General features: G+C 50.2%; 1 protein-coding gene across 6 annotated transcripts in view; it reads right to left on the bottom strand.

Annotated features, from left to right (window-relative positions):
* The window catches only part of PALLD (palladin, cytoskeletal associated protein), a 365,135-nt gene that overhangs the window by 18,095 nt on the left and 331,521 nt on the right, over positions 1–15,519 (bottom strand). For 3 of the 6 annotated variants that reach the window (XM_027548914.1, XM_027548912.1, XM_027548917.1), the window contains 4 exons: positions 9,994–10,500; positions 5,070–5,205; positions 2,013–2,111; positions 1,225–1,275 (listed from right to left, as the gene is read on the bottom strand). In XM_027548914.1, the coding sequence (XP_027404715.1) occupies positions 1,225–1,275; positions 2,013–2,111; positions 5,070–5,205; positions 9,994–10,500 (793 nt within the window). The remainder of the gene's footprint in view (positions 1–1,224; positions 1,276–2,012; positions 2,112–5,069; positions 5,206–9,993; positions 10,501–15,519) is intronic. The other 3 variants (XM_027548913.1, XM_027548915.1, XM_027548918.1) reach the window with 2 other exon arrangements.

The raw sequence follows: 15,519 nt of genomic DNA, 5'->3' as shown, positions 1-15,519 counted from the left end.
TGAGTCAGACGGAGGGGCTGCGTCACCTACTGGTACACACTGCCCCACCGGACTCAGCCCCTCTCCAGTCAGGCTCCCAGAGGACCGCGACGTGTTTACTGCAGAACTCAACGAGTCTGCACCCCAGTCACTCCCACATGAGACAAAGAACGCCAGAAGGACGTGTGCTGTTTCAAACCATCCTCAAGTCCTATCAACTAGAAAACACCACAGACACACAACTAACAGAATGAGCTTATTTCGCCTCTCTCTTAGAATGGGGAGAAGGAACAAAAAGGCAACGGTTCCTCCTAAACTGCTCGTAAAAGTTAAGCACTGACCTCACACTGACCCGTCCCTGTCTGAGGGCGGGCGCCTCCCAGATGGGCAGCTGTGGCTCACTTGGCCTTTTCTCCAGCGGGTGATGGAGACATGGGACCTTACTCCCTTCTCCTGACAATCCTCCCCACCCAGCTTCCGACTTTCCCTCAGCTCCCCAGCTCTGGGCAACCATTCTCCACCCTCTTTAAAAGAAAATGAGGTCTGACAGTCCAGTCCAACGTGTGGTTAAAAAAATAGGCATCAAGTGCCCGCCAGCATCCTCCGGTAGTGGGTACCAAGAGACCTCTTGCTCACGAAGTATAGAAAAGAAAAGGCAGCCCATGATGAGACATTCTCTATTTAATATTAAATGAAAGGTTGTTTCAAACAAGGTTTCCTCTTAAAGTTACTCATTCTTTAAAAAACAGTCTGGCGTGGGGTTTCCCTGGTGCCTAGTGGTTAAGACTTGGCACTATCAGCGGAGGGGGCAGGGTTCGAGCTAAGATGTCACACGCCACATGGCACGCCCCAAAACCCAAAAAAGTCTGTTGGCTTGAAGGAAGAAATTCAGCAGTATGAATAAAACTGCAGGAAATACACAAGTTGCTTTGTCTAACTATTATCAAATTAATCAGTTTAAGAATTAGCTCTTTTTTCTCCTAGAAAACTTTTAACAAATGGGAAACTCCTCACGATTTAAAATTCAGAGTGTTCATAAAGGACAGAATAAAATTCAAGTCTGTAAATAAACGACGTGACAAATCACACTGCAGTAACTCTGTGCATCTGATACTGAATGAAAACAGACGTGGTGAGTGTATCGGTAACTAACGTGTGGCAGGAAATACAGACACACAGGAACATGAGGGAGAACACAGAAAGCGGACATGGAAGGACTGGGAGGAGAAGAGAGGTGAAGGCGACCTTTTGACCGTCCAGAGGGTTCTCTACAGAAGCACGAGATGGCCAGGGGTCCTGAAACAGCAGAAAAGGAGTAGTGAAGCCCAGTAAGAGAAGCGGCAAGAATCCAACCAGATTTCTAGCTTTAAGGGAAACACTGGTGGGAGCAATATTTAACACAGAAAAACTTTCAGATTTTGGAGGCTGATCCATTTCTCAATAGACAGGAGGAAGAGTTTATGTGATCCTTTAAACTTGTGTTCTAAAGCGTTCTTTTACCTTAAAACTATTCAGTATATAGGGAGACTCCAAACAGAACCACTGGGATGATAAACAGCTCACAGCAAATCCATGAAGGATTCTGGTGTTGGCAGGGGACAAAGCAGATTCCTTGCTCATTACTGATTTTTAACTACATTTGTGAAGAAAAACATTCTTTTCTGTACATACTTCACCTGGATGAGATATTAAGAACGTAGTTGAAAATAGTCATGAGTGATTTCACATAATTTCAGTGAACGTATGTTCCTCCACACAAACCTGTTTTGCATTACAGCACAGGACAGGGAAATCAGAAAGATACTTGAAAGAAGAGAAACTAATGGATAAGACAAAAAGGACAGGTGTCATGGACGGAAATAACTCCATCACCCCCTCAACACAGGGCATGCTCACTAGCTGCTGGCCAGAGGCAGCCTGAGACCCACCCTTGGTTCTGCACAGAGCTGGCTCCAGGACCGGGTCCCCAGGGAGGCTGGGGGTGGCAGGCGGAGAACACTCTGCTCTCCCGGGAAGCTGGGAGGATCGCGTACCTGGTTGGCCGCCTCCTCTTCTGGCTCCTGGACGTTGAAGACAGTCGCACTGTCGGCACCCAGCAGCCGCCGAGCCATCCTTTCCTCGTAGGTCAACCTCTAAGCAAAGAAGCCACACAAGTCAGAAAAATCACACTGCTGCAGCGCCTTGAGAACACGAATGCAAAGAACAAACCGGTCTGTGGTTCTCTGTGACCGCTCCTCTCCACCTCCAGGCGCCTGTGCAGACAGGAACCCTCTGCTCCCTGTGCTCACCTGCTCCCACTGCCCCTCCAGTCCTGACCCTGTGCTGAGAGTCAGGGTGACCCATCCCGAGAGCCAGCTAACAAAGCAGACGGAAGGTGAGCACAGCAAGCAACAGGGCAGAAGTCACCTAAAAGCGAGCGTCACGTATTTATGCCTAATGATAAATATGAAGACAAAGACCTTTACGTAACAAGATGTTTTCTACAGGACGTGTATGGTCATAGCTATCACGGGCTTCAGAACAGCTCTGAGCCTGGGAAGGGAGTCCGAGGCTGGTGGGCAGTGCTGCTTCGAGAGCTCTTCTGCGGGGCTAGGCACGGGGGTGAATGCAGGCAAACACAGGAAGTCGTGAAGGCTGGCTGCACACGCTGACCTAGAAGAGGAGCTGGAAGTGGCCTGCTGACCTGACACCCACGGCCTCGAGCCTAAGGGGAGACTGCTCCCAGCGAAGGTGGTGAGGCTCCTGCATTCAGTGACCAGGGCTTTGGGCTAAACACAAACCAAAAGGCCCACTTACGTTTGGTCTGATGGGCTGATGGGTGCCCTTGAGTCCTGGCTCCAAAACAATCATCAGCCCATTCACTGGGGCATTTTAAAAGCAAGCTTTTGATTCAAAATAGAGAATAATTAGTAATGCAAAATAAAATTTTAAAAAATGTGTAAGTTATTTCAGATGAGCTTCCAAACTTCTGAATCTAGACACAGACTCTCCTAGAAACTCTCTAATCAGGAAAATATGCTGGGTAAACCGCTGCTTTCCAGTAATTGCTGGTTTTAGTCCCAGCGGAAACCGGGAAGAGAACCAGGACACATGCCAAATGGCAAACAGACCTGAAGTTCCAATGACCTTGTTTTGGGAAAAAGGGGCTGAGGATGAGGAGAGGTGGAGGAAGGCATCTGTGGCGCAGAGCAGCTTGTCCACATGCTGCTATTTAATTTTCTCACATGAGTTAAAAAATCATGGATTCAGTTTTCAGACACAGTTTTAAATACCTTTTTAAATGCCTGCTCTCGTAAAAAGCCTTCCTAATATTTGGGGAGGGCGGCCTGGAGCCACCCCATTCCTCTGGAGTGGAAGCATCACTCGATATTCAGGCCCACGTCAGACACACTTGCCACCGCCAGCAGCCAGACTCACTCACTGCTGTGTTTCGGAACCACTCACTGAGCCGTGTGAATAAAGTCCATATATGAAGACGCCAGAAATGCGCACAGAGTCACGTGCAGCGTCAGAAAAAAGCTGTTTGACAGTCACATTTTCTAAGAACAGAAACCTTACTTGTTCTTTTAAAATTCTCAAATGTGGAAACGTACGGAAAATACTGGAAATGTCATTCATTGCTGAACAAATACAAATAATATATGTCTATGCAAAAGAGATAAATGACACATATATGTAACAAATATAAATACATGTAGTGTAATAATAATAGCTTATAGAAATCTATTCTTTTAAACCAAGAGTTATTAGTTCATAAGGAATATTTAAACAAATAAACAAAAAAACCTTGAAAAAGCCTTTACCTGGCTTGAGAAAGATCCCATAAGTCATTGTTTTTATCTTTCAAAGGCTCTGGTTGACAGAGCCAGGGAAAACTTGCAGAATGTGTTCATTTGCACATGCAACCACTTGTTTCAGGGAGAAGATATTTCTCCTGTGTGAAAATCTCAGTGAGGTGAGTAACGTGAGGTCTCTTTAGCATGTCAGTCTTCCTCAGCCCCAGTAACTAAGATCAGTACCCAACCCCCTTCTCTGGCCCCAGCCTCCCAACCCAAGCAGTCTGTGCTCACGTCTTTATCTATCAGGGCGGCATAACCGCAGCTCCTAGAAAACAGAGCCAGCACGCAGGCTTTCCCCTCTGGAGAAGGTGCTGAGGGAGACTTTACACAAGAGGCCCCTCTCTGCTTCTACTGAAGAGCCAGGCCAATGCCCCCAGTAAAGCACACGGGTCACTGGCCCCCACCTAAGAAATCTCATTTCCTAGACTCGTTTGCCTATGCCCTTCAGGAACTCAGACGTGATGAGGGGCAGTGAGTCCAGGAAACAAGCCAATACCTGATAAGGAAGCACTGCGCCCGTGGAGGAGGCCCCTGTGTGGACTGTCTCCTCGTCTATCTACAACCCGCAGCCTCGGAACAGTGACCACTCCCTTCCAGAACTGAGCTGAGCTGCCCTGACAGACCAGGACAAGCGTGGTAAAGGAGCCCGCACCTGGAGAGTCTAGACCAGATTGGCATGGTCTCCTAAGGTGTGCGGCCTTCTCTGCAGAAGCAGGGCAGGGCAGGGCACAGAGCCCAGAATTGAGTTCCCATCCACTGCCTCTGGGCAGAGACAGACCATGGGCCACAGCCCCCAGCCCTACCCTCCAGCGGGACGGGTTCCCTCTCTCTGCCTCCCACCCAAGGACTCACCAAGCCCAACCCTGCTTAGCTTCCAAGCAGGACAAGCTCGGGTGTGATCGGGGCAGTGTGGCTGTAGACCGTCCCTTTTCTCTGTAGTGTTGGAGGTCCTCGCTGAGCTGTGGCCTCAGCCTTCCTGCCCCCTCTACCTCCAAGCTGCCGGATTCCCCCCAGCCCCCCGGAATGGTTCATGGAAGGAGGCAGCAAAGCCTCCCCCCATGCTCTCCCCTCCACAGGCTAACATCAACCCGGAGAGGCGCGTGGGGGCTGGGGGGGGGGCTACACCAGCTGTGAGGACGGTGCTCGGCCGAAGGCCAGGTGTGAGGATGAGGCTCCAGCCCTAAGGCTGGTGAGGGCTGGCTCCAGGGACTGCCCCTGCTCATCGTGTCCCCGCCCTCTACCTCCCCCTACCGGCTGCCCGTTGTTCAGCAGGTCCTCCTTGAAGCGCAGCTTGCGTTCCAGGTCCTGGATGACCGCGTCCTTGGAGCCCTGGATCTCCTCGTCAGAGGCCATCCTGGCAGGTCTGCTGGCCTTCTTGGGAAGCCCCCTGCGGGAGAGCACACAGCGCAGGCAGGGTCAGGGTTTGATCCGGCAGGCACACCCAGCCCAGTGCTTGGGGCCTGGGGTGGGCTGTCCACCCTGGGCCCACACCCCTCCTGCTGGGTGTGGACCAGTGACACAGACACAACCGCTGGCACACACTGGCGTGTCATGGGGTGAGATGAGCACCGAGGTAGAAGAGGCAGCAGCAACATGTGGCACCGTCTGTATGCAGACCTGGGTTTCTGCCACAACAGGTTGTGACTTTGGGCATCAACCATGACTATTCATTGAAAAGACGGACTAATGCTGAAGCTAGAGAATAAATCTAAATCACAGAACACACCTTGCGGCAGGAATTCTAGGTGGGACAGGAATGGATGCAGGCCGGGAGGGGATGGAGGAGGCATGAATGGAAGAGGACCCTAGGATGCTGTGTGGAGCCCCTGGAGCCTGCCAACACTCCTGCCGACCCGCTGGTTGGGGCCTTGCTCCATTCCAGGCACCAGAGCAGACTGTGCATCAGCCTTAAGCCACTATTCTTGTGAAAATCGCCTCCTGCAGTGGCGGTGGGGAGGTGGTGCTGCCAGGCGACAGGAGGGGAGGGTCCAGGTGGAGCTGGACTGGGAGGACTGCATCGCGGCGGGGCGGCAAGAGCCAGCCCGGGGGGTTGGCGTGGCACCCTCTCCGTTTAACACGGAACCTGTTTTTCTGAGAGTATCTCGTTTGGACTAATTACTAACCTGATTTGGCAAACACTAAGAAATTATGTTAAAACCTGAGCACAGACTAAGGCTGAGCCTCTAAGGTCACGGAAAAAGCAGGATGCAGCATCTGCCCCCAATGTGGCACCCATCGACTTCCGAGGAGCAAAGAGCCACTCCTCAGGAATAAAAACGTGTCTGCTGACAGAGATGCTTTCCCTTCACAACGGTTTGTACAATTAAAAGTTAAGACATCTCTTCAAAGTTACCCAAACCAGCACTCTTCACCGCGCGCAAGAGCCAGTAACAGCCCCGCCCGCCTGGGGTACTGACCTGGTGTGCACACGATCCTGCCCTGCGTGTGCAGCAGCGACAGCACGACCACCGGCCCCGGTGAACAGTGCTCGCGTGCTTGGGGTAGGAACTGCCTCCACTGGAGACGCACCGCTGGCTGGACAAGTGTGTCTGTAACCAGCTTTGGGAAGGGCAGTGACCCCACGGCCTCGGGAAGGAAAGTGGGGAGGGACTAGATCCACAGAAATCCCCTAAACCCTGACCCACATGAAGGCCGCGGGCTGTGGGGAGGCCGTCCAGCCTCCCTGCCTCCGTGGTCTGGCACTGCTTCTGCCCTCTGCCCGGCCCTCTGTTGCCCAGACATAAGACGCAAAACCACATCTCCACACACTGTTTAGAAGCTACTCTTTTACAGATGAGAACAAGATGATGCTAAACACAAACAACGAAAACAGCCATTAGTGCAACTGATGATTAAGAAAATAGAGATATCTGATTTGCTGTACGGCTCAGGAAACTCCAACAGGGGCTCTATATCAACCTAGAGGGGTAGGATGGGGTGGGAGATGGGAGGAAAGTTCAAAAGGGAGGGAATATATGTATACTTAAGGCTGATTCATGTTCAGGTTTGACAGAAAACAACAAATTCTGTAAAGCAATTATCCTTCAATTAAAAAAAAAAGATTAAAAAAAAAAAAGACAGGCAACTGCCAGGTGGAGAACTCAGTACCTGGGAGGGGCTTGTGCCAGTGCTCAGAAGTCACAACCACTGTCTGTGTTCACGACGGCCTGAGAGAGCACATGGGCAGCAGGGGAGACTCTTCTTACACCTAAATGAGGACTGATGTCACTCCTGGAGGGGTAACCCAGGCCAGGGCTCAAAAGGAATGAGCTCCCATTTTTCAGAGGAAAGACTGAGAGTAATTAATGTCAACATGAGTGGCATACCAAGCTTGGCATCCAAAACTGCCCCCCAGGAATTCTATGGTCTATGCCCTCTGGTTCCGAGAGGGTACAGGTATGACCATTCTGCCTGTCTGGCTTTGAATACTGTGTTAGCTCCTGCATCCCCAGGGCCTGCTCTGTGTCTTGGTCAAGAGAACTCACTGTTGCCTCTTGTGGCTGTGCAGGAAAACTGCACAAGTCACAAAACAAGGACTGGGATGGACACGCACATACGGCCATACAAAACGGATGCCATGTAAAATGGATAACCGAGGACCTGCTGGATAGCACAGGGGACTCTGCTCAATGTTACACGGCAGCCTGGATGAGAGGAGAGTTTGGGGGAGACTGGATACATGTATATGTATGGTTGAGTCCCTTTGCTGTCCATCTGAAATTCTCACAACATTGTTAATTGGCTGCACTCTAATATAAATTAAAAGCAACACTAAAAAAATAAAACAGAGATATCTGAAATTTGCATCTAAGATTTTGGTATCAGATAGGCAAAGAAGCACAACAAAAAACCAACCAAACTAACGGATTCCTACTTCACAGAGTCACTGGTCATCAGTCTACTTGCGGCACTTGACACACACGGCAAAGCTGTCCAACCAGACGAACAACAGGTGAGTGAAGCTGAGTCTGCTGTTGCATCACCACAAGTGCCCCACGGAACACACACACGTAACTGAAGAGTCAACCGACCAGGGTTGGGCAGTTCCTACAAATTCAAGGATGCCAACTGGTCATGGCAGCCCTGAAAGGGACACTCCAGTCTTGGGCAAATCGGAACGGATTTACCTGAGTTATCATGATGGCTAAAAAGTTACTTTTTCATTTTTAATTCAGAATGCAAACCAGTGATCCCACAATTTTGCAGAGGAAAAAATGTTCCAAAGGTCACGTGTATCAAACCAAAAAAAAGAATTCTTTAAGTGTGTGTGATTTTGCAACAGGAAATTTTTTGCAGACAAAAGGGTGACCACACAACTGTGGCTTCTAGGCTGGTATAGAGCTGGAGGCCTGGGATCACCATTGAACATGGTGTTAGAGGGCCCACCTCCCCACAGCCATAAAATCAGAGTGATGTCCCCATTAGCTTTGAAGAAATTGCAGGAGCTGCTGGTCTCCTCTCTGCTAATAATTATAAAATACCATGACTCCATATGAGTAACCATGACAGACACTGCTAAGAGGTAAGCACTTCTGTTACTTGAGATGAGCCCTTAAAACTGTTGAATACAAGGGAATTTCAAAGTCGGAGATCAAAATACACTACTGTTTCTGCCTAAGATGGTAAAAGATGTGACACTGCCCCCTTGTCCAAGGTGGTGGTAGATTCATCTTTCATCAAATTCCAACCGACAAATGTTGTTGTTGTTCAGTTGCTAAGTCCTGTCTGAATCTGAGACCCCACTGACTGCAGCGTACCAGGCTTCCCTGTCCATCACCATCTCCTGGAGCTTGCTCAAACTCATTTCCATTGAGATGGTGATGCCATCCAAAGATCTCATCCTCTGTTGTCCCCTTCTCCTGACCTCAATCTTTCCCAGCATCAGGGTCTTTTCCAATGAGTCAGTGCTTTGCATCAGATGACTAAAGTATTGGAGCTTCAGCTCCAGCATCAGTCCTTCCAATGAATATTCAGGACTGATTTCTTTTAGGATTGACTGGTTTGATCTCTTTGCAGTCCAAGGGACTCTCCAGAGTCTTTTCCAGCACCACAGTTCTAAAGCATCAATTCTTTGGCACTCAGTCTTCTCTATAGTCTGGCTCTCACATCCGTACCTGGCTATTGGAAAAACCATAGCTTTGACTAGACAGACGTCTGCTGGTAAAATGATGTCTCTGCTTTTAAAATCACTGTCTAGGTATGTCATAGCTTTTCTTCCAAAAAGCAAGTGTTTTCATGGCGCCTCCATAGTAAGAGGACAAAGGGTATCACGAACAAAGAGACAAAGGATTGCTCAGGCCAGAGGTTGGGAAGCCCATGATTACACCACTACCATCCTTGCTCCCCTCCTTATGTGACTATTTTTAATCACCTGACTGAGCTTTTCCCCAGGAGGACCTGAGAAGCAGCCAGACCTCAATCGCAGAATTCCTCAGGCAGCCTTTAGAAAATGCCTAGGAAAGCAGGGCGCGCCTAGCAGGCACTCCTGGACACACCTGGAGGGCAAACAGCAGTCTCGTCGCCAAGGAGCCACAAGCCCACCCCAGGGTGGGAACCTACTGTGAATGAGTGTAACTCGAATTCTAGGGTCCCCTCACTTTTATTCCCATAGGAAACCCCACTTAGGGCCTCCTCCTTTTCTCTCTGTACTGGGACCCTGCCAGCCCTGAAGCAGGATTCCAACAGGGAGGGTTGAGATGTGGCTCTGGGCTCGCCTTGGCCAGCAGGCAGTTCTGACCTCCTCAGTGGATGGGTGAGTGCCAGCTCTTACTCCACTTCAAGACGTGCCAGACGCCTCCCCGTGGGTTTGTTTTGCTAGCTTAGATTTTAGAGGGCTGCCACGTCAGCACTGTGACCTAAGGAAAGCCATTCAGAGAGTCTGGCAGAAGATGATGGAACCCTGTAGAGATGGGGTGGGGGGCTGGGGCCAGGGCTGGCTGCATCATTCAGGCCTGGGACAGAGCCTCGCGTATCTGCATCAAGTGTAGCCACTAACAGGTCTGTCCCCTCCAACCACTGCCCGGATGGAAACGTGTGCGTGGGCGAGTTCACCTCCTGATCCCGCGCACGCAGGGACTGCAACCTCCCCTCGGTGGGCACCCAGCCCTGACCTCGGCCCCCAGCAGCTGGACCCCCACGGCGTGCAGACCGGTGCAGAGGGGTGGTGGGCACTCACGCAGCGGGGGCGGCGCGCGGCAGGCCGAGGGCGGAGACCCCGGTGGAGACGGTGGTGGCGGTGGCGGGCTGCGAGGGCAGCAGGGCGCGGAGCAGCGCTGCGGGTGCGGGGCCTGGGCGGGCGGCGCGGGGCGCGGGGCCCGGGCCGGGTGGAGGTGGAGGCGGCGGCGGCGGGAAGAAGTCGGGCCCTGTGGCGAGCGCCGGCGGGCTGAGCGGCGGGGGCGGCGGCGGGAGCGCGCCCCACTCGGGCTCAGAGGTCGGCGGGGACGCGGGCGCCGGGGACCTGGGCGCGCTGGGACTCAGGCTCTGGGCGGCAATGAACTGCTTGGGGCGCGCGTAGCTGAAGGAGCTGGAGGCCTGCATGGCGGGCGCGGGGCGGGCAGCCAGCGCGCTCATGGGCTCCGCGCGCGACTCCGGGGGCTCCGGGGACGCGGGCGGCGAGGGGCGCGCGCGGGCCTCGCGCTCCCGGCGGATCTGCTGCTGCAGCTGCTGGATCCTGAGCGCGTCCCTGCGGGGAGAAAAGGACACCTTAATATGTGTGGCAGGGACGGGCCGCGGCGACCGCAACCCCCAGGAGCCCAAGGGCCACCGTGGACACCGCTGACCAGCGTCTCACCGGACTCAGACCTGAGGCGAGCCGAGCCGGCTAACAGGTGCCAGTGGACGCTGTCTGACCCCCGAGAGCCACAGCACTGCATTTTCACAGAACCAGAATCTATTAAACGGAAAACTTCTAACCTGAGTTCTTACCCTCTCATCTGGGGCCAACGTTTTGGGAAAAAATTTATCACAATGGGAAAGTTAAAAGAAACACCCGATTTAATTTATTTTTGGCAGATTTAGGTGAATCCAATTTGCCTACCTCATTGCTGTCAACTCTGTAATCAATAAATACCACAGGCTGATCTGGGGGTGGGGTGGGGTGGGGGGAGGCCTACTGTGATTTCTGCCTTTGCTCCCTAAAACACACATGCCGTTTATTCTACCCCAATTTTGAAACTGCAAACTATTTACACAAACCTTAATACATAAGGTTTTTTTCTGACATTTGGCATCACATCTGAAACATACAACACACATCGTTCACGTGCAGGGGTTCAATAAGCAGTAACAAATTATTAATTTTACAGTGTGCTGTGCTGTGTCTCTCAGTTGTGTCCAACTCTTTGTGACCCCATGGACTATAGCCCTCTAGGTTCCTCTATCCATGGGATTCTCCAGGCAAGAATACTAGAGTAGGTTGTCATGCCCTCCTCCAGGGGATCTTCCCAACCCAGGAATCGAAGCCAAGTCTCTTGTATTGCAGGCAGATTCTTTACTGTCTGAGCCCCCAGGGCAGCCCAAGAATACTGGAGTGGGTAGCCTATCCCTTCTCCAGAAGATTTTCCCAACCCAGGATGAACTGGTTTCTTCTGCATTGTAGGTGGATTCTTTACCAGCTGAGCTACCAGGGAAGCTCTGGTATTTTAAAATAATGCAGCTTTAATTCCTCAAGTATTTTCCACCAGAGTTTGAAAAAAAAATTTTTTTTTGATAAAAAAGTCAGCAAGTAACTAGCAATCAGCTAAAATCGTACTCTCATTTTACTCAAAACCTTTCCTCTCAAGCTGAGTTTTACATCCAAGATGTTTTCCTTTATCCACACAGTGACCACATCTGTCAGAAGAAACATCAACAGAAGGTGGCACTCTAAGCACAAATAAAATAGGAAGAGTCCACGGAAAGGCAGGGCTATGCTAACTTGAAACCATTTAAAACTAAAAAGCAACCCTCCCATTGAAACGTGTATCACCATATGTGAAATATACCAGTCCAAGTTCAATGCATGAAACAGGGCACTCAAAGCTGGTGCTCTGGGACAACCCTGAGGGATGGGATGGAGAGGGAGGTGGGTTCGGGATGGGGGAAAACACATGTACACCCATGGCTGATTCATGTCAATGTATGGCAAGAACCACCACAATACTGTAAAGTAGTAATTAGCCTCCAATTATAATAAATTAATTAACCCCCCCCAAGCCTTCCTTATCTATAGGCATTAAATCTTCAAACTCAAAGCAATAAGAGGGACTGAAGCTCCTGATCAAAGGGGATCAAAGTTAAAGGGGATTCAGATCTGTTATCAAGTGTCACTAGATACAACATCGGCGAAGGAATCGCTCAACTCCTTCCCACGAATCGATTCCCGGCTATAATTTAACAGTGAGGTGATTACAATGAAGCTCATGAAAAGATGCCTCTTCAGGAACTGAAAAGTGTAAGGAGAATAGGGCTGCACATGAGAACCTGAGCTGAGCAGCCAGGCTTCCAGCAGCGGTGAACTCTGGGCAGTCCCAGTGAGATGGGCTGAGACTGGGATGCTCTGCTGCAGGGCTTGCACCTGGACACACCGCTCCTCGAGTAACAAAGAACTGCAGGGTCTGATGACACCTGCGTGCCTACTCAGTGGGGCAGATTATGGACCACGAGAGACAAAGAGACCAAAAAGTCCAGCTGCCGCTTCTGAAGAGCCAGGAGCAAAAGCAGGTTCTTCGCATGCTCCCTGCACACAGCACCACCAGAGGGACGGGCAAGCCACCTAAGCCACCCCTCTGCCCCGTCTCCTGGACACACCACCACCCTCACCCCACAGAAGGGAGCAGTTGAGCCTCTCTCTACTCCAGGAAGTGTGCAAGCAAGGGCACCTGTTACTTGTTCTTGTTCCCCACGTGGCCCCTGCCTCTCTGCAGCAGCAGGGGCCCCAAGAAAAGCCTTGTTTGAATTTCTTGTCTGGCCAGCAGCAGGGGCCCCAAGAAAAGCCTTGTATGAATTTCTTGTCTGGCCGCTGGTTGATTTCTATTGATGGGGAAGGCCAAGAGCACTGGTGCGTAACACTACGGAGCTTGGTTTGAAGGCTTTAAAAGGAGCCGTGCCATTGCTGGAATACACCAGATGCTGAAGCTCATCACAGAATTCTGTGGTTTGGGTAGACGGATGACCACCACCCACCAATGCTGACTTTCTGACTCCCCAGATGCTCCTTTCTGACCTCCCTGCCTTTACTTTCTTCTTAATTCCTACTCCCCGGAAGATGGGTCCCACCCCTGGACCATCTATCCCCCTACCATCCAGCTGATCTGCCCCAGGACTGGAACTGCCCCGTGTGCTCCGTGGAAGGCATGCTCCGTATTCAGCTCGCCTCCTCTGGGCCAGCTGGGCTCACGACGGCCAGGGCTTCAGCTCTCTCTGAAGGTATTTCCAGCCTGGCTGTGTGAAGCTTCCCTGGCACGTGGCTCTAGATATCGTGCTGTCTCTGTGTTTGTGTGGGGACTCCCCTGCCCCAGGTCAGGTGTGGCCCCTGATAAGCCAGGCTTGTTCAAAGAAGCCGGACAAGGAAGCTCAGACCATCACGATGCTGGTTCTAATGTTGTCCACAGGCTCAAGCCTACTCATCCAGGCATTAAAAAACCCCACCACATTTGCTAACTTGCAAGGGCTTAAAATTGCTGAGATGCTACTGTTAGCAGTAAGTGCCAGTTCAAGAAGCTAGTGCAGTTTCTGTTCGTTTCACAAGAAGTCAGCAGGCATCCTGGTGATCCATTCCTAGAATACCCTGCATGAAGAATTGGGCCCCCCGCCCAACCCCCGACTTTGTGCAGGTGAGGATGTAACAGGCCGGGCACTGCAGGGCTGGGGGAAGGGAGGGCTGAACAATCATTTTGAATCTGAACGTTTCTGACTTGCTTTCTGTGCAAATTCTAATATTTAAAAAAAAACAACTTTATTAAATGATTTTCACACCTGGATTCTGAGATGACGAAATGCACAAATCTAAGTCACTTTCTCAGTTCCCAAGTAATTTTTATAAAACTTGGTTTTCACAGAGAGACAAAAAAGCAAATGAAATGAAAGGTCTCAGAAAGGCAAGCTTGCCTGTGGCTTCAGGAAATCACCCAGAGTTATCTGTCACATTGACATCAGTTTTAGAGATGCTTTCCTGGATCTAACTCCAAAGCAGGGGGTAAAAAAAACCAAATATAAACAAGTGGGACTACATCAATCTAAAAAGCTTCTGCACAGCAAAGCAAATACCATCAAGACACAAAGGCAATATACTGAGTGGAAAAAGATAGCTGGGAATTGTATATCCTGTGAAAGTGAAAGTCGTTCTGTCGTGTCTGACTCTTTGCGACCCCATGGACTATACAATCTATGGAATTCTCCAGGCCAGAATACTGGAGTGGGTAGCCTTTCCCTTCTCTGGAGGATCTTCCCAACCCAGGGATCTAACCCAGGTCTCCTGCATTGCAGGCGGTTTCTTTACCAGCTGTATATCCTGTATGGAGTTAATATCCAAAATATATAAAGACTCATTCAACTCAACAACAAAAACACAAACAATCCAAACAAAAAAAAAGGCAGAGGCTCTGAACAGACATTTTCCCAAGGAAGACATACAGATGCCAACAGGCACGTGAAAAGATGCCCAACATGGCTAATCAGCAGGGAAATGCAAATCAAAAGCACAGTGAGGTGCCGCCTCACACGTCAGAACGGCCTTCATCAGAAAGGCAAGAAATAACAAATGTTGGCGAGGATGTGGCAAGAAGAGGAAATTTCTACTGCCTAGCACAGGGAACTCTGCTTGGGATTCTGCAGTAACTTAAATGAGAAAAAGAATCTGAAAAATATTAATAGAAAAAATTTAAGAAAAAAAAATTCTGCTAGCAGGAACGTAAACTGGGGTACCCACTATGGAAAACAGTATTGAGGTTCCTCAAGAAACTGAAAATTAATGACTACAGTATGATCCAACAACTCCACCTCTTATTTATCTAAAGAAAATGAAAACACTAATTTGAAAAGATATACACACCCCACTGTTCATAGCAGCATATTCACAATAGCCAAGATGTAAAATCAACCTAAGTGTCCACTGACAGATGAATGAATGCAGAATATGTGGTATGCACACCCGCATATACACAATGGTGTGCTGCTCAGCCATCAACACAAAAAGAAATGCTGCCCTTTCGTGACAACGTGGACGGACCTGGAGGCTCGAGAAAGACAAATACCATGTGACTTTTACTCATACGTGGAATCTAAACAAACAAAACACACGGGTAAAGCCATTAGTCTAGCTGTTACCGGAGGGAAGCGGTTTGGGGGCAGTGAAGGGGTGAAGCGGTCAAGTGTGACACGCAGTGACGCCCGCTCTGCAGTGTGTATGACATGGACTATCACGCTCTACACCTGAAACCCACATAATAAAAATGAAACACTCAGTATTTGTAAAACACCTTTTAAAAAGCTATTGGTTAAAAAACAATTCGTCACTTTTTTGGTTTTCCCATTTTTTTCTGCTACCCTTTCTCTGAAAATGAAAGAAGAATATGAACTGATGTGAGTGCCTTGGGGACTCTGGGTAAGGTGGGAAACTCGGGTGAAGGCTCCCAGCCTGAAGCAGGACAGTGAGGCCATCCTGTTAAAGCTGCCCCGTCCAGCCCCTTCCGTCCCCCTCCTCACCCCACCACACCCCCAGTTC

Source organism: Bos indicus x Bos taurus, chromosome 8 (genome assembly GCF_003369695.1).
Source record: "Bos indicus x Bos taurus breed Angus x Brahman F1 hybrid chromosome 8, Bos_hybrid_MaternalHap_v2.0, whole genome shotgun sequence".
Classification (NCBI taxonomy): Eukaryota; Metazoa; Chordata; class Mammalia; order Artiodactyla; family Bovidae; genus Bos; species Bos indicus x Bos taurus.
Note: the sequence above shows the minus strand (reverse complement) of the source record. Positions and strands in the feature narration are given on the sequence as shown.